Source organism: Pleurodeles waltl, chromosome 4_1, assembly GCF_031143425.1.
Source record: "Pleurodeles waltl isolate 20211129_DDA chromosome 4_1, aPleWal1.hap1.20221129, whole genome shotgun sequence".
NCBI lineage: Eukaryota > Metazoa > Chordata > Amphibia > Caudata > Salamandridae > Pleurodeles > Pleurodeles waltl.
Genome location: NC_090442.1, coordinates 711,279,212 through 711,299,747, shown reverse-complemented (window position 1 = coordinate 711,299,747; position 20,536 = coordinate 711,279,212). Strand labels below are relative to the sequence as shown.

At 40.5% G+C, this 20,536-nt stretch overlaps 1 protein-coding gene across 3 annotated transcripts in view; it reads left to right on the top strand.

The window, feature by feature from the left end:
- The window catches only part of TASOR2 (transcription activation suppressor family member 2), a 759,889-nt gene that overhangs the window by 506,013 nt on the left and 233,340 nt on the right, over positions 1-20,536 (top strand). For all 3 annotated transcript variants that reach the window (XM_069229296.1, XM_069229295.1, XM_069229294.1), the window contains 2 exons: positions 1,731-1,808; positions 3,575-5,815. In XM_069229296.1, the coding sequence (XP_069085397.1) occupies positions 1,731-1,808; positions 3,575-5,815 (2,319 nt within the window). The remainder of the gene's footprint in view (positions 1-1,730; positions 1,809-3,574; positions 5,816-20,536) is intronic.

Below are 20,536 nucleotides of genomic sequence, written 5' to 3'. Positions count from 1 at the left end.
CTGAGGTGGTAGTGGCCCTAACTAGATGCAACTAATGGTTTTGTGGTTCAGCAGGGCCATTTGGTCTACCAAGGAAATGTGGTTTGTAATTTTTTATCAGAAACTGGAATTTTATTCAGTGCTCCTTGCTGTTTTCATTCCCCACTCTTCATTCCTGACTTAAGTTTGAGAATTTAGTTTTACGCTGGTATTAAACATAAGAGGTACATGGCCAATGCTTCCTGAGAAGGCTTATGCCCTAGGCCTCAACCATAAACAACAGTACTGTAAGTTTCTGACGCATACCACAAGTTCCTTTTCACTGAAATTGTGAGTCTGCCAAGTAAATGAACATCAGGTTCACTAACTAATGAAGGTTTTAGAAGCTGCTTTATATCAATATTATGAAAAGTAAGAACATGATCATAATCAGTGTGTATAGCTGTAGTTTGATTGTTGCAAAATTTCTTGTGTTGGACAGCCAGCAATAAATGAAATGTTCCAGAAAACAACATGAGAGTGCTGTGATACTGTAGTGTAAAATTATAATTTTGTGATCAGTTGTTAAGATCATGTCTGCGTAGACTGCCAATAATTTAAGTTTAAAATAGAGTCAAGTTCTTGTGCAATTTATTCTAAGGCACCCTGGGATTTAGCACCCAAAGAAAATACAGAAGTTAGGGTTATCTATCAGATCAAAGTATGGGATGGAAAGCTACAACTGACAGCCCTATTGGAGCTATCCAAGAACAGTGCAAGTTTGTTACATGAAACATAAATGAATCTGGATTAGGCTGCAGCGTTGTGATTTATTTAACTATTTATGGAAACACTTTATAACCAAAAATCATTACTGTAAAACAAACTTAAACAGAACAGTTTGTTGCGAAAACTACACAAGAAAAATTTAAACAATTGGAAACTTAACCAAAACTCATTAATTTAAAATACATTTTTGGAACACAGTGGCATAGTCAAGATGTCAAAGAGATGAACTGGGAAGAAACTGGAATATTTATAAGGTAGTATGCAGAATTCTGGATACACTTTAACAGGACAGTGTGTTGAGAAAACCACAGAAGACAATTTTAAAGAATTGGAGCCTTAACTGAAACTCGTTAGTTTAAAGTAAATATTTGAAAGACAGTGACTCATTGGAGACGTTAAAGATGTGAGCAGGGAAGAAGCAGTAATATTTATAACGTGAGCAGGGAAGAAGCAGTAATGTTTATAACGTACCATGCAGATTTCTGGATAAACCCCAACCGAACAGTGTTCCGAGAAAACCACTGAAGATGATTTTAGAACGATTTTAAACAGCTTAGACCAGGGTGTAGGCTCAGTTTGGGAACAAATGTAATGAAAAATGTAAGAAAGTTTCAGATACAAGAAATTGGAGCAGCTGGCTTATGTGTCAGACAATGTATGCCGCAGAAGGACGATATTTTGATAATACATATTAGGTTTTGACAAAGTGTTGTGAAGAAGTGACAATTTGGTTGTCTGTAGGTGGCAAAGAAAGGCATATCATACACTTGTTTACATTTAGCACAATAAACTAAGTGTGACAGACTTGAATAGTAGATTGGAGTTAGGAGTTTCTGAAGATGTAGTCTTGTCAACAGGTAAGGGTTGGGTGTCAGTCATGTAGAAACAGGAACTTGTAAACCAAACAGATAAGGTTGAGAATTAAAAGAATGTGCCCAGATTTTTTCAATGACTGTTTAACTATAAACCTTCTTAATTTACAGGTCGGTGAACCTAAAACTATAAGAGAAGAAATGGTGGAGTTTGGAGCTGTTGAAGAAGTTTGTAGTACTGATACTCAGGTGTGAATTGCAGTTATGGTTTACTAATTTCCTGAACTTCATTGATGGGTTTATGAAAGTGCATTCACATAGGCATTTTGGAGTATGCAGAGTAGGGCTACTGTAGTACTTGCCTTTGTGAATTGACCTCAGACATGTTTAAAATGGCACTTTAATCGAAAAATTCAAGCAATAGTCATATACATTTAGAACAAATAGAAAGGACAGTGACATGTTTGCAGTTTTTCTAATAGGGTGTTGGGTATTTCATGACTATTCACAAAGGTGTTTATGAATATGTGGAAGAGTACTCCTGAAATATTACTTTTTGCACTCCTGCCTTTGTGACTTAGCACCAATGTGTAGGCCAGTGGTCTCACTTGGAAGTGGAAAATTGGTAGGTTCATTAAGTGTATTTCCTAATAATATGTTTATAGTGCTGTAAATGAAACAGTATGGATTTGAATGTATTTTTCAAAAGCAGTACTGTACTCTCAAGCCTCTATATGAAAAATGAACATGCTCATTGAGCAATTATTGAAACAGTATTGTAAAAAAACTAACAGAGGAAACAAAATCCAACCCCTTAGAGATATGTTTGTATTTGCCCTACTTTCCTTATATTGAAAAGCTTCTTGGCTTACCTATGGACGCAGTCTAGCCAGACAGAAACCTAGGGCTTACAGTATTCTTGCATGTGTTTTTTCCATGCACCATTCTCAAGACAAATCATCTGTGTTTATATAATATATTGTTTCTCCCGTATACGTCAGGCTTAAGGGCATGTCAACACGTCATTCTAAGTGAGCTAACCATGTTGTAAATGATGAGCTGAAATTCTGCGTCGCTAAAAGACTTTCCTTCGTCACAGTGAACAATGCCCTCCTAATCAGTAGAGCCTTTAGGAGGGATCTGTAGCACAATGAAAAGGTCTACTACGCCTTTCCCTCTGCATTTCTTTTTGCACACTCTGTCCTGACAACACTTTGCATGTTGCAGGTCAGTAGTTAATATTTTACAACTACCTTTTAGTGCCATTATGTCTTGGTCCAACCTAGAAAAAATTGCTGGTGGCTCTAGCCAACCCACATTATGGATTCCAGTGTTGTAGTACTCGAAGGTTTGACAGAATGATTTAGCCTTACCTCCTTTGGAGGGAGAACAACAACATTATTTGTTTCAAAGAGAAAATTAGAAAAACTACTTCCAAAATCAAATATATATATATGTATATATATATATGTATATATATATATTCTGATAGAGTATACGAAATGACAAATTCTAGGTTTCTGATTTGCTGTTCTAAAATGTTTTCTTGTAAATCTATTGCTTTACTGATGTATGTTTAAAGCATTAAAATTTTATTTTAATTTGAGGCACCATTCTCAGTTATAGACAGCCAAAGTCGTTTTGAATTAAGAGTTAAAAAAGTCCCCTCTGGCTAGTATTTACACCAGATAAGTCCTACCCCCTTCCCCCAATGATTAAAACTGGTGGCATATTTCTGAAAAAAATGATCGAGATACTGGGCCCCAACCTATTTTTGTTTTTTTATTTGTGTTTTTCTCCTTTAAATGTATCTAGATTGCAGTTTTTTCCCTTTAATCATGGTTTTGAAAGACATATGCTTGACAAGTGACTCTAAATGCCCATAGTTATCTGCTTGGAATATCTCAAGCATGATATCATCATATCTTTCCTAACTTCCTTATTGCTTAAAATATAAATGCCAAGGAATGCAATTAATTGCATTAAACTCCTAACATTTAACTTTGTAATTACAGGTAACCGAGAATGTTACAGAGGAAGTAGTAGAGTCTGAAGTAGTCACAGACATTTGTGGCAGCTTTTCTTATGACAATTGCTACAATTCAGCAGTAGCACACGAGAACCATTCTACCAGCTTTCGACAAGATGATGCAAACTGTACCCTAGTTAATGAAGGACCTGTCTTTAAAGATAGAACCAGCACAGCTGTTGAAACATCTGAGCATATGGACAGTGCACAGCCTGTGGTTTACTACGAAACAGTTGTTTCTGAAAATGACAATTCATTGGGTGATGTTTTTATGACTTTAGATGACAAAGAGGATTATGAAACACCTTTAAATGAGATTGTCACATCTCAGAAGGAGTATGCTGTGAGCCATGTACAATCTGACATGATTGATTATAACCATCTGAACATGAGGAACAGTGAATGCACTAGTGTATCTGCAAAGGAGTCTATGATTTATGGTTCTTCGTACAGTAATAATGCTTCTCCTATACCGTTGAGGTCCGAAAATCAAAGATCAGATAATCAAAACGAGTCTGTAATAGATCATCATGCCAGATCGGGATCCCAAGTAAGTAACATCCATAACAGAGGATTCAATTCCTTTCTCGGAATGGAATACAGTGAGGCTAAATCATCCGGCGAAATTAGAGTGGAGAAGTCACCATCAGCCGGTTGGGTGGTCTATAAACACTTCAGTTTACAGCGAAACAACTTGCCACCGATGCACCAGTCATCCTATGTTGGAGGCCAGAAAGATGTGTTGGGCCCTGAACACGAAGAGAACATGTGTTGTGTCACAGAGGAGGCTTCTGCAGCTGATTTACCAGATTCTGCAAAAAATGATGAACATGAGGAATGTGTATTATATTTTGACAACATAGTAGATATTAGCCCTGCAAGCACTCCTGACGAGAAACCTGTTGGTGATATAACTGACAAGTTCGAAAGAGAATTTGTTGATGAATTAATTGTGACCGAAACTTCTCAGACTACTAAAGAAGAAACATTCTGTCCCTCTCCAAAAAGTGCTTCAAATTTCCCCCTGGCTGATCCATGTACAGATACTGACAACCATACTGATGACAGGTCAAGTGCATCAACAGCAGTACCTATTGAAGATGTTCTGAAAGGTGTGAGTGGAGGTCAGAGCTCAGACCACCATTGTTCCCAGCATTTAGCAGATATATCAATTGACAGCATCCCCGAATGCTCCACAGTTGAACTCAGCACTGCCTCAGCTTCAAGAAGGGATGATGTCACCCCAAGAACACGATTAAAAAAGCATAATTACAACAACATAGAGTGTGAAACTGGTGACTGTAGGTGTGGACAGGATTCTGTGCATGAAGGAAAGTGGACTCCACATTTGAAATGTAATCAGAAAAACTTGGTAAAGCATGAACGATACCGAATGTCAAGGACATATAGAAATTTTTCTGTTACAAAAGACGTAAAAGAAACGAGAATTGCCGTACGAGGGTTTCCAAGGGATCACAGTTTTTCAGAAAGATCAGATTTCCTGTCTTCATGGACTAATAGATGTATAGTTCGAGATGTTACCCGGAGTACATTAGATCTTGAATATTTGCGTTTTATTCACAACATGAATCAGGTCATAAAGAGTCAGACTTGTTATAGCCCAACATCAGAAGAGAGGCTGTCTTCTAGAAAAACGCAAGAGGCCAGGTGTCGAAGTCCACTAGTTATAACAGTATTGTGTCCAGAACAAAGACGAGGGGCTACTAATCGACGAGCTGGGTGTTACATACAGGATGAATATGAAGCATCATCTCTAAAACCCGGATTCTCGGAACAAGTTCCAGGCTCTATATATACAAAAAAGCATAGACCCAGGACACGTGAACAAGCAACTCCTTTCCACTTTAATAGATTAAGTTACAAAAGCAAAGCAGTGGAGAATGTTGACCCATCCCCTCGGACAAGTGACTGTTTGCAGTCTAGCAACGTACTGCTAGGTAACAATGCATCTGGCAATACCTTAAGAGATCAGAGCACTGTCCCAGACCAGGAACGGCCAACTTCAGAGCAAGAAAGAGCACCAGTTTCTCAAAAAGAAATACCTACATCTGTTTCCCAAGAGCCAGTCTTTTTGGAAAATATCATTACAAGCTTATGCAGTAACATTGCATCCAGGCTAAACAGTGTGGCTAGTGAGGCCTGCAAGATGCTCCTAGCATTTTACATTATTGAAATCGAACCAGAGCCTTACTTTTCTGAGATAAAGGTATGTGTATTTTCATATGCTTTACACTCTTTATACTTTAAAAAATATATATTATCACAGCTGTCATTTGAATATACCAGGTGCTGATGGGTTACTCCTAAGTTCTATCAAGATGACTTATTCTTCATTTACTGTTTACTTAATTTAGAATTTTCAGTTTTGCTCGAATAGTCCTAATTCCTCAAAGATATTTGCTTACTAATGATAGTTAAATGCTTCAAAACCCCTATTTAGTAAATTGAATCCTTGAAATTTCTTATCCGTTTTAAAGAGTGTAATAGTATCAGTTGGTGTAATTGTAAAATTCTCAGGACATGTGATGCGAAGTGGAAGGAAGGAGATTTCAGCTTACCTCACCATAAAGAAGTCAAGTGTATAGTGTACATTCAAAATATTTTAAAATGGTTACATGTGCTTGAGTAAAGTTTGACCGTACTGTAGGAACACATGGGGAAAAAAACAGTAAATCTTTTAAGATGCAGCTCAACCCCACTTGCCTATAGGTTTTATAAGATGGCTTCTCATAGCTGTGTTTACCAGACAAAATAGGATGGAAGAGGATTGTAGTTAAGAAAGAGAAGGAGAATATAGAGCAGGAATTCTGTGTACTTTCATGAGAACTGGGCCAAGAGCCCATTTGTGGACTAAACATTTGCTTAAGCTAATATGAACAGCTTTTATTTGTATCAAATGCAGCATTGAATGCCCAGTTGCATGCCTTATTGTACGTAGGTACATCCTTTTAGGTCTCACCTTCCCAGCACATGTGCTGCCTGCAAGATATAGGGCCTGATTACAACTTTGGAGGAGCTGTTAATCCATCCCAAAAGTGACGGTAAAGTGATAGATATACCACCAGCCGTATTACGAGTCTATTATATCCTATGGAACTCGTAATACGGCTGGTGGTATATCCGTCACTTTACTGTCACTTTTGGGACGGATTAACACCTCCTCCAAAGTTGTAATCAGGCCCATAGTGTCACAACCCACCCACAGCATACCATTAGTTGTTTTCATTGTCCGTATCATTTCAATTTTTTCGATTGCTTATCTGCCCTTGGCTTCCCTTCCTTTCTTGTGTTAGCTACTCCATGGAGCACAGACCGAGTACACATGTTCTTCTTTGTTTTTGTTCTACCTCATCTTTTTGCAATGCACCATCTGTTTCAGTATTATTCCCAGAAGTGCAATGTGATTTCCTTTCACCCTATCTGCTGTCTTCTGTTGAAGCCTCTGTGCTACTCTAACCTACACCACGCCAAGCCACTCTTCGCCACACCACTCTCCTCCACTCCACTCTGTCATTCTACTCCACTCCAACCCATTCTATGCCACTCTGTGGCACTCTACTTTATGCCCCTCTATTCTATGCCACTCTGTGCCACTCTGCGCCACTCCAGTTTATGCCATTTTATGCCATGCGACTCTACTCCACTCCACACAGTGCCACTCTATGCCACTCCAGTATACGTTACTCCACTACACACTACTCCACTATGCGCCACTCCACTCTGTGCCACTCTACACCATTCCACTCTATGCCAAGCCACTCTACCCATCCTATGCAACTCTGCACCACTCCACTCTAGTGTACTCCAGTCTACGCCACTCCACTTTACTCTACTCCACTTTAAGCTGTGCTACTTTATTCTATGCAACTATATTCAGCTACTATTTTCCACTTTACTCTACTCCACTTTACATTATGCCACTCTACTCTACGCCAGTCTAAGCCACTCCATGCCACTCTACTCCTCTCCACTCTGTGCAACTCCATTCCACTCTAAGCCACTCTACTCCACACCACTCTACTCTGTGCCACTCTAATCTGTGCCACTCCACACCACTCAACTGGACTCTCCTCTGTCTCTGTATTCTCTGACAGTCTATGCCAATCCACTCAATGTACTACATGCCGCTCTACTTCACCCCCTCTATGCTACCCTATTCTGCACCACTCTATACTATGCCACTTCCCCCCTACTCCACGCCACATAATACCACTCTGCGGCACTGTATGCCACTCTATGCTGTGCCACTGTACACTATGCCACTGCACACTGCCACCCCACTCTATACCATTCCACTCCACGCCACTTCACTCTACACCACTCTACTCTCTGTACCACTCTACCTCACTCCACTCCCTGGCAACCTATGCCACTCTACATTACATTACTCCACTCCACACAATGCTGTTGTATGCCACTCTTTGACACTGCACACCACTTATTCTATACAACTCTACCCCACTCCATGCCACTTTACTCTACAGTACTCCTCACAATGTCATTCTACAGCACTCTGCGCCACTCTATGCCACTCAATGCTACACTACTCCACTCCACACTGCCATTCTATGCCACTCCATACTACTCCTTGCCACGTCACTGTACGCTGTTCCTACACATTTAGTAGGACTGTTTCTTATGCCAACAAGAAATTCATGATATAGAGACTTGGTTTACTCATATCATCAGTAAATGTTTTGTTTTGGCTAGCTCAAAGGACCACATAATTGTAAAACACATAATTGTAATAAGCATTATTAGAAAAATACAAACAATTCAACCATGTTACTTGTTAGTGATGTTACTCCTATCTGTCACTAATAGCTTTACTAAAGAGAACATAGTGGGAGTACCCTCTGCCAGACCTGTTGGGATGGTCTAACCCCATAACTTATTATTATGTGTCGGGGTGTCGTTCTCAGTGCATTCACTAATCCACCCATCTAGGTGTACAGATTATCTTCCTTCTCAGGATGAACATCGGAGTCAGCATCTCAGTCACAGTGCACAGCAGTTCCATGATAACCTCAGCATGAAGTGCTCCTCGCATCGAGTGTAGCATGGACGCTGTTTATAATATAAATCACGGTCCTTATCGTACTGTGGCAGAGATACAGGACAGCTCATTAGTGTGTCAAGTAATAAAAAAAAGTTGTCTCCGACAAGCGCAAAAAATAAAACAAGGGACTTGCATTCTGATTGGACAACCCTGGAACTAAATCTGCAGACTACAAGGTGACAGTGCCAGCCAAGAATAAATGCTTATGTACCACATTCTCATGTTACAGGATAATATGTATCTAGTTAATGTTAAAAAAAGATGTCAAGTATAAAAGGAAATCTAAAATAGATTCTAATAGCGGGCCCTACAACGACACCACTCCACTCTCCTCTTCTCCACTCTATGCCACGCCACTAACATTTGAGCCACGCTGCCGTACAACTTGTACAACATTGCTAAAAGACATTGGCAAAGCCAGTAGCTCTCACATAGATGAGATCTATTGGCTTTGCCAATGCTTGTTGTACCAGGCAGTGGCTTGCATGCTCAAGTAGTGCTATCATATGCGAAGTGCAACCTCATATGCTCATATCCACACTGAGATACAGCCTCACATGTCTCCATGCAAACAACATGTGCTAGGTGCACGTTTTATACTTATTCATTGGTTAACAATAGTATGAAAATGGAGAAATGGGTGCGCCGAGAGTGAAGATGGAAATAGATGATGGGCAAATTTAACGCAGAAACAATAGAAATTCGTGCCAGTGGGTGCAGGTGTTATGGAACAGATTGCGATTATCCGTAAAACCAAAAAATCATGTTAATCTTGAGGGAATGTGGATGGGATTTCCATAGCATTAGAGCCAAGAATGAGAATCTTTGGTTGCTGCATCTCTGTTGACGTAATTTTGCACCTTCTAGGAGAGTGGAGTTAGATGACCTGTGCTAATTGGACTGTGTTATCATAATACGTCATATGATGTGCCTTTGTTGTATAGAGGGATATTAAACCGGTGGTTTGCCCAATCCAGTTGTTTTAAGACAAGAAGAGGGAATCCTAAAGGTTCAGACTCAAAAAGAGTTTTTTCACTTTATTTTGAATGGTCCCTGGCTGGCTGATCAGGACAAAGATATGGGCCAGGGTAGTAAGAAATGCTGTAACACTCTCACTGTGGACATATTGAGATGGAACAAAATGATTAATGGTTCTTTAGCTGAAGGTAGTGATAGTTGCATGATACAACCTTCTGATTTGAGCCTTGAAGAAAGATTGCCTCGAACAATTTCTAGCCTAGCTTAAGACATGGAATGCCATGCTGCAGCCTCAATAACCAAATATAAACTTGCATGTGTATGTGTTTCTCTCACAAAGCAATGAAGACAATGCTAAGGGTAAGAGACTCCATTTCATTTAAAACAGCTACCTTGGCGTTAAAGATGAAAACACATAAATTTGTTATTTTATTTTTATATTGCACACATGCCAATGCTCTGTGCAGAGAACAATAAATCATAAAAGCTGCAATAAAATAGAGTAAGATCACGAAAAGCTGCTTCATTTATGCAGTGGGGTGTGAGAAGCTTACTACAAATGCTTTGTGGCGGAGATAAGAGCACCGGAAGATTTTGATACAGAAGGAATAGAAAGGCAAGGGAAAACCACATGTTCGAAGGCATGTGTGGCTGTAGATACACATGCTCTGACTGCTTCTTCCATCTATTGTTGGGTCCGGATGTGTACCAGTTGTTTTTCTTTGAAGGAGTCGTCAGAGTCACAAGGTAAAAGTGTCCCCTCCTTTTGGTGGTACTGCGCATGGGCATTGACTCCATTGTTAGATTGTTTTCTTTCCACCATTGGGATTGGATGTGTTTTTTGGTGCTCCAGTTCGAGACCCTTTCGGGCCCCCTTTGGACCACTCTTAGACTGCCATACTCAGCGGTATTGTTTTTGTTCGTGTTTAATTCATATACTGTGAACTCAGGATACAAACCACAATTCGTCGGGTTGACAAATTTTGCATTCGGGCCTTGCCCGATTAGGACACCTTATCGTTTTTGTTCTAGGTGTCACGCCAAATATACCACTTGGTGTGTAACCTTTGTTTATCACCCGATCACAACGAGGAGGAATGTGAGGCCTGTTGATCGTTTCGGTTGAAGAAAACGTTGCAGGATTGTTAGGCGTGTCGGAAAGAAATGCAGTGAAAAGAACTCGTATTAACACCCGACATCTTTGGACTCCAGGACATCCAGTCGCAGTAGGAATTCCATGAGGCTTCTGCAGCAGAAGAGAAGGCCATATCCATTTCAGAGACAGAGGCGGGCTTGCGGCCAAAGCAGGTACCATTGACGCAGCACACAGTGAGTACAAAGGCCCTTATAACAAAGAAGCATTTGGCTTCAAGAGAGACTAAGGCTACTGGGCCACTACTGCCATCAGGGCATGGTCAGCACCGAATAATTACCAAGGATGCCCCTCCTTCTGGTTCGGCACCGAAGGCCAAGCCTAAAGACTCCACCCACAAACTGGCCTAGAAGGTTTCAGCATCGACGTAAGCTAGGCTGCCTTCGATTCTGACAACATCGGTATCGAGCATTTTGGCACCGAAACTGAAACCTTATTCGCCATCGAAAGTTTCACCATTCGGATCAAAACCATCTGTATCGGTGCCGAGCCTATTTTACAGACTATGGCAGAGAAGCTCGATCCGAAACAAAAGACTATAAATATTCAATCAAATACTTGTCGAATCATGGCTAAATCTTCTCATTTTAAGCCCCAAACTTCATTTGAGGAGGTTATTGATATCCAGCCACCTCCACAGAAGAAAAACGGCCTTGCCACCAGTCCGATATCTCCATCTTAACTACCCTCTCCTCCATCTCCCTCACCACACCACTCACACTCAGAGGCAGATGATTCAGTAGAGGAAACTCCATTAGCATCGACCCACTCCTATGTAGAAGATCAGGGGAGGGCTGATTACACACAGCAGACGCCATTAGAACCTTGGGACACTTATGATATTGAACCACCAAGGGGACACAGATCCAGATTTATATCCGGCAAAACCATCTCCACCAGATGACACCACATCATTCAATGAGTTGGTAGCTAGGGCTGCTGCATACTACCAAGTCCCATTACATAAGGACCCTATAGAAGATGATTTCTTATTTGAAACCCTTTCTTCCACCACTAGGGCATCTCAGTATCTGCCCATGTTAAAGAGGATGATGCAACATGCTGGTGACATTTTTAAAGCCCCTGTTAGTGCTCAAATAATTACACCCAGGGTTGACAAAAAGATATAAACCTCACCCATCTAATCCTGCTTATTCTAAGGGGAAACTTTCTCCAGATTCATCAGTAGTTTACAATGCTCGTAAACAATCTAAATCTGGAAACGCACCTCCTTCAGACAAAGAATCCAAGCTTGTTGACACATCAGACAAAAGGGTTAGAGGTTCAGGCAAGCAACCACTGGAAAATTGTGAACACTCAAGCACTATTGGCAAGATCTTCTACTAACACTATATTCACCCTCCGTTATCACCCGACTGCAGGAAATCAATCTAACAATGGAGTCGACGCCCATGCACAGTATCACAGAAAGGAGGGGTTACTTATACCATGTGACTCTGAAGACTTCTTTGAAGAAAAAACAACTTGTAGACATCCAGACCCAACACTAGATGGCAGAAGTATGCTGAGCATGTGGAACTACAGCACTACATGCACAGAACAGATGCTTACAGGGTAAGAATCATAATCCTTTTCGAGCAAGAAAATAAAAAATTGAAATTGACAGATCGGCACAAACAATCCATATGAAACTGGTAACTTAATTATAGTGAATAGCAATGTAGAGCTGGATGAGAAAGTTAGGGCAGCCAGGCTAGGTACACATTTAATGACTATGCATAAAAAACGCAGCTGAAAAGGCTAAGTAAATGTAATCCAGCAGAGAGAAATAAAGTAGAGATGGGAGAGAGTTAAAAAGAAGCAAATTATCATAGTTGAAAAAATCTTTAAAGGCGCACTTGATTTTGCAGAAAGTGCAGTGAGTAGCAAAGAACAATAATCAGTGCAGGGGAAATAAAAGCAGGGATACGAGTTTTGAAAATCAGTGTAGACATTTTGTAGTCTGAGTAGCTGAAAACGGTTAGAGAGAGAGGCAGTAGAGATTTGTTGTGAACAGCTGAGCTGAAAAAATATAATTGGAGAGAAAAGTTACAGTGGTCAAAAAAAGATCAAGGAATCCTGAGATGAGAAGTAAGATGAGACCTTTGGATAATAAAGGATGTTGGGTATTGGGCAAATTGAGGTTATAGCATGAGAAAAATCTGTGAATGACTATTTATGGTTTGTTAGGCAGAAAGAAATGGAGTCATGGAGGGTAGGAATAAAAGAAGAGATGAAAATCTGGAGTCATCAGCTCACAGATCTTAATAGTCACTAAAGAGCAATAACCCTAGACATAGAGAAGTTATAGGCAGAGAAGGACAGGGCAAAGAATAGATCCTTGTGGTAAGATGGGAGAAGATAGAGTAGATACAGTTATAAAGATAAGAAAAAACCTAGAAAGAGCAGTGCCAGGGAAGACGAGAGAGGACAAGGTGGAGAGCAGGGTCTGTGTGATTCACCGTGTCAGACACTGTGGAAAAGTCAAGAAGAATACGTAAGGAAGAAAGCATAGAGTGGCTGGCATAGTGAGGATGGTAGGAGACAAGGCAAAGAGACAGGGCAAATATAGTTTTTGGTTGAGTCAGCATGATGGAAGCCAATTAGGTTCAAAAGACAGGCACTATACATTCAAGGCGTTTAGAAAGAATATGGATTGACTAAAAATATTGGCATGTTTTAAAGATTGCAAGAATGGACAAGAAGTGAAAGAAAGATTGAAAATGGCTGTATGAAAAGTGATAAAGAGAGTATAACTCGGAGATGAGCAAAGCTGGTTGGAGAAGCAGTGGTAGGACTAGTAGAACTGACATGCGTGCAAACGAAATGGAGTTCAGAGGCAAAGCAAAGATCACTGCAAAGACAAGGGACCATGCCCATGGAGATACTGGAGTTGGGGGATGTTGAAGTCAATGGAAATAAGAATAGCAGCAGTGATACAGGAGATGGCTAGGGAGAAGAAAATAAAGGATACCGCGTATGGGAGGAAGGGAAGAGTATTTGGGATCAGTGGTAAAAATCCAGAATAGAACAAAATGAAGTATTGGCATAGAAGGGATGAGTTGTAGACTGATTGCTTCAAAAACAATTTGACAAGAAGCAGAGGGAAGAGAACCAATAGGGAATGGGGGGATGACATTTTTTTTTTAATGGATTTCAAAGTCAGAAAACAATGGTGAGGGAATAACATGAGTTGGAAACAATTAAGGAAAGATGAAAAATAATATCTTTCCCACTGTCACGTGGAATTTGGGAAACAAGAAAAATAGAAACTGGAACTAGTGCAAATAGCAGGAATAACAATATTGCAGTTTTGAATCCAAATTGCAAAGGATTCGATGTTTCAGGTGCAAAACGGATCACAGGTATGTGTAACTTTGTTAGAGAGAGAGACAGCATTCCAAAGTCCAATATTAATGGTTGGGGGATAGATAATAGTATAAAAGGAGCAGGATTTCGTGGCTTGAGGAAGATGATAACAGGTGATCAGGACTCCTCCAATTGAAATGTGGGAAACTACTCAAGAACAAAGAAGTCTGGAGAAAGGCACAAGTTACACACCTAATGTTGGTCTGTGCATGGAAACTTAGTGTGACATCGAGGGCAGACCCACAAGTGCATCCATTCCATCACCAAACATGGTGCAGACATTATCGAAGTAGAAGTATTGCCCAAAGGGCAGAGACAAAAGAAGCCTGCCATCGAACCGAGTTGACCCCACAAGGCAGACGTTGGTGAACTATCGAATAAGGATCAAGTACTAACCGAAAACAATTCTGATGTATGCTGAGATAGAGCAGAGGAATACACGCCTGAACGTGATGACGGAAGAAAACAATCTATCAATGGATTGATGCCCGAGCCCATTACCAGCAAGAGGAGGAGTCACTCTACCTTGTGACTTAAGACTTTTTTCGGACAAAAACAACTTGCACACTTCCAAGCCCAGCACTAGATTGCGGGATTATGCTAAGCATGTGAACCGACAGCATTACATGCCACGTACAGATGCTTAGTGTGTAAGTAACATTTATCTTATTGGTTCTTTGGACTTTTGTTGTCTGGCCAATCAGCCCTCATTATTCAATTCACTGGTAATTATGTGTTTCAATGTAAGTTTTTCTCATATGTTTCCCATGACTCCCTTTGTCAGTTTGGTGTTGATCTTTGTGATGTGTGCCATTTGAATTTCTCCATTGCTGCGCTCCTCAGCTTTCTGTTCTGAAAACTATCCATGTCATTGCGAGCACGTCTGCTTGTCACATAAGCAAGCTTTTGTCTTTGTTCTGTCAATCTCCATATAAAACTTTCTTTACTGATAAACTTGGAACGTGCATTATTTCTTCAGAAAGTGGTGTCATCCTTTCATGTTGGGCAATCCATTGTTCGTCACACTTTTTTTGTGCCTCTTCATCTATTTACGGTGAAGGCGAGATTGCAACAGTTATATCCAAAACATGACTGAGCTTCTTTATTGCTAAGGAGTGTTGCCTGGATGGTCAGCTGTTTGTTGGTTTTGCCGGTGCAATAAAGGGAAAGACAGTCCCGAAATGAACCTGATTCTGATGGAGAGTCCTGTGCGTCAAACTGTGTAATGGGGTTTGGCCAGCACCAGAGCAGTGAAGTAGCTCCAGAAGGGTGATCTGTCCTGATCCCCTCTCCACCCAAAGAAAGTGCTGCCTTTGTTTTTTTTTTTAAGTCCAGCCACAGATTACAAGTGAGGGACATTACCTTGGGAGTGGCAGATTCCAATTGGTGCCTGGTAGAAAGATGGGAGATTGAGAGGGATGTACTGTTATGTGAGGTGGAGTGGGCCGTATTGGGCCCAACTTTGGCATCTCAACGTTGTAGAACTGACAACGTTCCATAGTAGAATATGCAGAAAGACAGGCAGGGAGACGCTGCTAGAGTGTGGGGCCTGGTGAGGAGTAAGCTACTTCTGGATCATGTGTAAAGGAGTTCACCAGTGAGAAATTAATATTTCAAGTAAGAGGGGAAGTGTGATGAGACGTTTGGGTGATTGAGACTGCATAACATTTTGAATGGGCATTTAATATTGTGCATACTGCAGGACAAAATATTTTAAGAATCGAAAATTAAGTATTAAGTATTGACTACGAAGACAACACATTCCAACTCTTTCAGAACCTTTTGCAAGCACATTGATCAAAAGAAGAGCCCTAAATGTGGTAACAAGAGAACTTACGGAAAGGCAGGTTAAATGTAGAAGGGCCTTTCTATTTGCCTTGTTAGTCTGATTTAAGTCAGCACATCATGCCATTTAATCACCTGAGAAGGGGAAAGCAATATTGGAAATTGCAAACACTGGCAGCACTGAAAGTGTGAATCAAGATGCACAACCTAATGCTGATGTGATGATAAATAGGAATGAATAAGCAGCACTAAGAGGGGAGATAAACAGTCACCAGCTAGATGATTGTTTGGAGGACACAGTAAGCGCTAGGTAAGCTTGTCACAAACCACCAACTGACACAGAATAATCGAATACTAAACGGGCCTTCAGTGGTAAAAGAAACATTGACCATAGATTCACCTACTCACTTAGAGTGCATCCAATCCCCCATCTTAAGGATAAATGTTGTTGTGGAGATCAACCTCTCTACTTCTCAGTTAATGTTTATAGAGCTAGGGAAGCAGCAAGGGGTGCTCTGGACACAAATACAGCCAGGGCAGCTCAGGGGGAGATTATGTAGTATAAAGAATGTGGGAGCAAAGCAGAATGAGAGTCTGTCACCTGAAACATAAATGTTCGGTGGCTTGTGTAGCTGTAGATACACATGCTTTGAATATGTCCGCCATCTAGTGTTGAGGTCGGAGTGTTACAAGTTGTTTTTCTTCTAAGAAGGTTTTCAAGTCACGGGATCTAGTGACTCCTCCTCTCAGTAATACGGTGCATGGGCATCAAGTCCTTTGTTAGATTGTTTTCTTTCTGCTGTCGGGTTCGGATGTGTTTGCTCTTACTCTGGGACATCTCCACTCTGTATCTTCTAAACGTCTTCTAACTTTCTATAAACGTCGGTATAGTTTTGAACGTGTTTTTCCACTCTTACAGTTGATCCGATTGTAATTGTCGGGGTCGATTTCACACCCATAGGGGCGACTTTGCCCGTTTTGGACCTACTTCGACACATTGCAGTCGAACAATGTTAGGCTGATGGAACGTACTCCATTTTGATTCTGTCTTCGGTGTCACACAAAATTTCTCTACTCCGATCAGCATTTGGTGAGCAATCTGTGCCTGTCTCCGGAACACAGAGAGGAGACCTGTGACGCGTGTAGATCGTTTTAATTCTAAAAGACTCTTTGGGACCGAAGAGCACGTCGAATGGTGATGGCGTCCAAGTCATCAGATCACACACCCGACATCTTTGGAGAAGAACATGCGCAAGAGGAAGTAGGACAGCATGTAGCCGTTCCATTGCAGGTTCAGATTCGGATCGAGATTCAGATGTTGACAGCCCGTCCATCCCACTGATGCAATAGATGAGTACACTAGGCCCGTCACACCAAACAAGGACAATTAAAAAGACTCCTACATCAGTCTTTGGTCCTCCACTGCCTTCAGGCCTCGGTCGGACCCGAAAAATACCTTTGGATTGCCAACCTTTGGGTTCGGCACTGAAACAAAAGACCAAAGTACATTTGGCATATACTAAACAAACTACCACATCTGTTTCAGTACCGAGCCGAAAATCGGACTTTCCCACTTTGGAGCCAAAAAAATTAACAGCACTTTCAAAGCCAACATTTTCGGTCTGAACCAAGCTTTCCATATCCAAACCTTCAGAATCGAAAGCTGCCAGTCGTAAACATTCTCCAGCTACTGAGGAGTCATCGGAGATACAACCTCTTTTAGAGGTTATGTGCTCTAAACAGCAAAAATTTCATATACGCAAACAAACAGGAAGGATCATAGCATCTCCTCCTCCAACAATTAAAAGAAAACTGACTTTTCAAGAGACTTTAGACCCTGGGTCTCCAACTTTTAAAGTCCTTAAACAGAAGGAGAAACAAAATGCGACGCAACAACCTCAGTCTTCACCACCACATTCTTCATCCCTTCCTTCTCAGGGATGTAGAACTCCTATCTCCCGACGCCCGGGACATATTGTTTGGGTTCAAGGGCAACAAGATTTCCTGTGTATTTTGTCCTTAGAACAAATAGGCCCAACCCCCTGCAGCACAAACCCACAAACCCTTTGGCTGCCAGTTTCCACAGAAGGGAACTGTCTGCCATTGAAGCAATATGTGTGTCCATATGTTAATGATGTTCAAACGTGTATTTATGGTTCATTAGTGAAAAACCTTCATTATTAGGGTGAGCGATGTAAATAAACGTTTTATGGTCACACTGCACTACGGACAATGCTTCCAGTTAAAAAAAAAAGTGTACATACATGTTTGAAAAGTTTAACAATATGAGACTAAGTATAATGCTCCCAGAATGCTCTCTGATTAGACACAAATGTTTGCAGAAGCTTGTAAGCAACAGTGATGATTATTTGCTTTCAAAATAAAATGTTCAGAAAAAAATGCAAGTAGGATAAAAAAGTTTTGCTACTATGACATTTTAGGTGCTATTTCTTTCAAGGGTCATTTAGTAAAATGTGTTGATGCATGCTTGTATTTAAAAAAAGAATATTTGTAATGGAAAATCTGTGTAACCATTTTCAGCAAGATTATTGGAAGCATAAAAATAAACAAGCACTGGCATAGCCAACCGATCCAACATTTTTTGTGAATCTTTTGGTTTCATCAATGCGTGTCTTGTTTTGACATGGCTTTTGTAACCCTTTACTGTTGTGGGAGCTGCCAGGCCTTTACCATTGTAACAAACATGGGCAAAAAGCAAAAATAAAATGTTTTTGGTCTCAAAAAGCACACATTGCCACCAGTGGCGTTACAAAGGCTCTGCAGCCCCCCTCCTGGGGTACCACTCAGCACATTACCTATGCTGAGGGAGTCTGCAGAGAGGGGTCCCTCCATGTGTTTTGCAGGGGGGCCACCTCCAGTTTCGTTACGCCACTGATTGCCACAGTAGTTCCTGGCACTGAACAAAACTATTTTGTGTGCCAATATGGTCATTGTGGAAGAGCAGACTGCGATCACTCACAGTAAAGCCAGCCGTTACATTGAGGGTGAAATAGAGAAATAGACGTTTAATAAAAACTAAATGTCTTTGTTAATGCCAGACCTAATTAGGGACCCAGTTCTTAAAGAAAGTTAAAAAAAAATTGCACCAGTGGTATATGTCTTTGAATTAGTGGCTTTCATGAATTCACAAGAACTTATAGAAGTAGATCAGGAAATCGCACTCCTACAAAATATTGGTGAACTGTATTTTAGCACAAGCAAAGATGCATGTGTAGATTTGCTCAAGTGAAAATCTATTGAGCGTTTACAAGTTCACTTTCCCTCCAGCCATTTTTTTTCACAACCCTGGAAGTACTTCTACATCTGCTATTGTCAGGAGTAAATTTCCAACCTTTCTCACTATAGAAAATGATTAGAGAAGAGCCGGTGAAAGTCCTTAAATTTAAAACATGCAAGTTAGTAGGATTGCAGACTCAATGGCATTCCAGCCCCGGAACTCTGGCTTACTGCTTCCTCTAGCCCCAGTATGTAGATCTGCGGAATGGTGGCAAAATAAGGAAATTGCTATAGTAGGGATAGATATTGTTTGCTATTTGCTACACTTACAAAAAACAAACCTGACATATTCATCTATTAGGATTCATTTAGCAGCTATAGCTGCTTACCTTCAAAACAGCATATTTCCCTGTTCAGGATTCCTGTTATAAAAGCGTTTATGGAAGGTCTTAAAAAGGTTATTCCACCAACAGTTCCTCCAGCCCCTGTGTGGAATCCTAATATTGTACTCACAAGACTTATGGGCCACCATTTGAACCCATGCATTCTTGTACTCTACAGTTTAAATCTTGTAAAGTTGTTTTCTTAGTAGCAATCACTTTTTTAAGAAGAGTTAGTAAAATTCAAGCGTTCACTTTACAAAAACCTTACTTTCAAATACATAAAGACATAGTAGTTATTAGAACAAATCCAAAGTTCCTACCAAAGGTTGTTTCACCTTTTCATATCAACCAGTCAGTGGAATTGGCAGTCTTCTTTCTACAGCCAGAGTCAGTTGTTGAAAGAGCTCTTCACACCCTTGATGTTAAAAGAGCTCTCATGTACTAAATAGACAGAACAAAAGATTTCAGAAAATCCAAACAACTCTCCGTGGCATTTCCAGAACCTCACAAAGGTAATCCTATTTTTTTAAAAATGGATTAGCCAGATGGATAGTTCAGTGTTTTCAAACTTCCTATCTGAAAGATAAAATACAGTTACCAGTAACTCCTAAAGCACATTCCAATAGGAAAAAGGGAGCTTCAATGGCATTTTTAGGGAATATACCAATAGCAGACATATGTAAAGCTGCCACATGGTCTACACCACACACATTTACTAAACACTGGTGTGGATGTGTTATCTCGCCAACAAGCAAATGTTGGACAGGCAATACTTAGAACACTATTTCAAATTACTCCAACTCCTACAGGCTAACCACTGCTTATTTTTTTGGGGGGGACTGCTTTACAGTCTATGCAAAGCATGTGAATCTACAGCACTACATACAACGAACAAATGTCTACTGGGTAAGTAACATTTTCCTTTATGTTCACTCACATGAGAGGAGAGGGAACTTGGCTTTC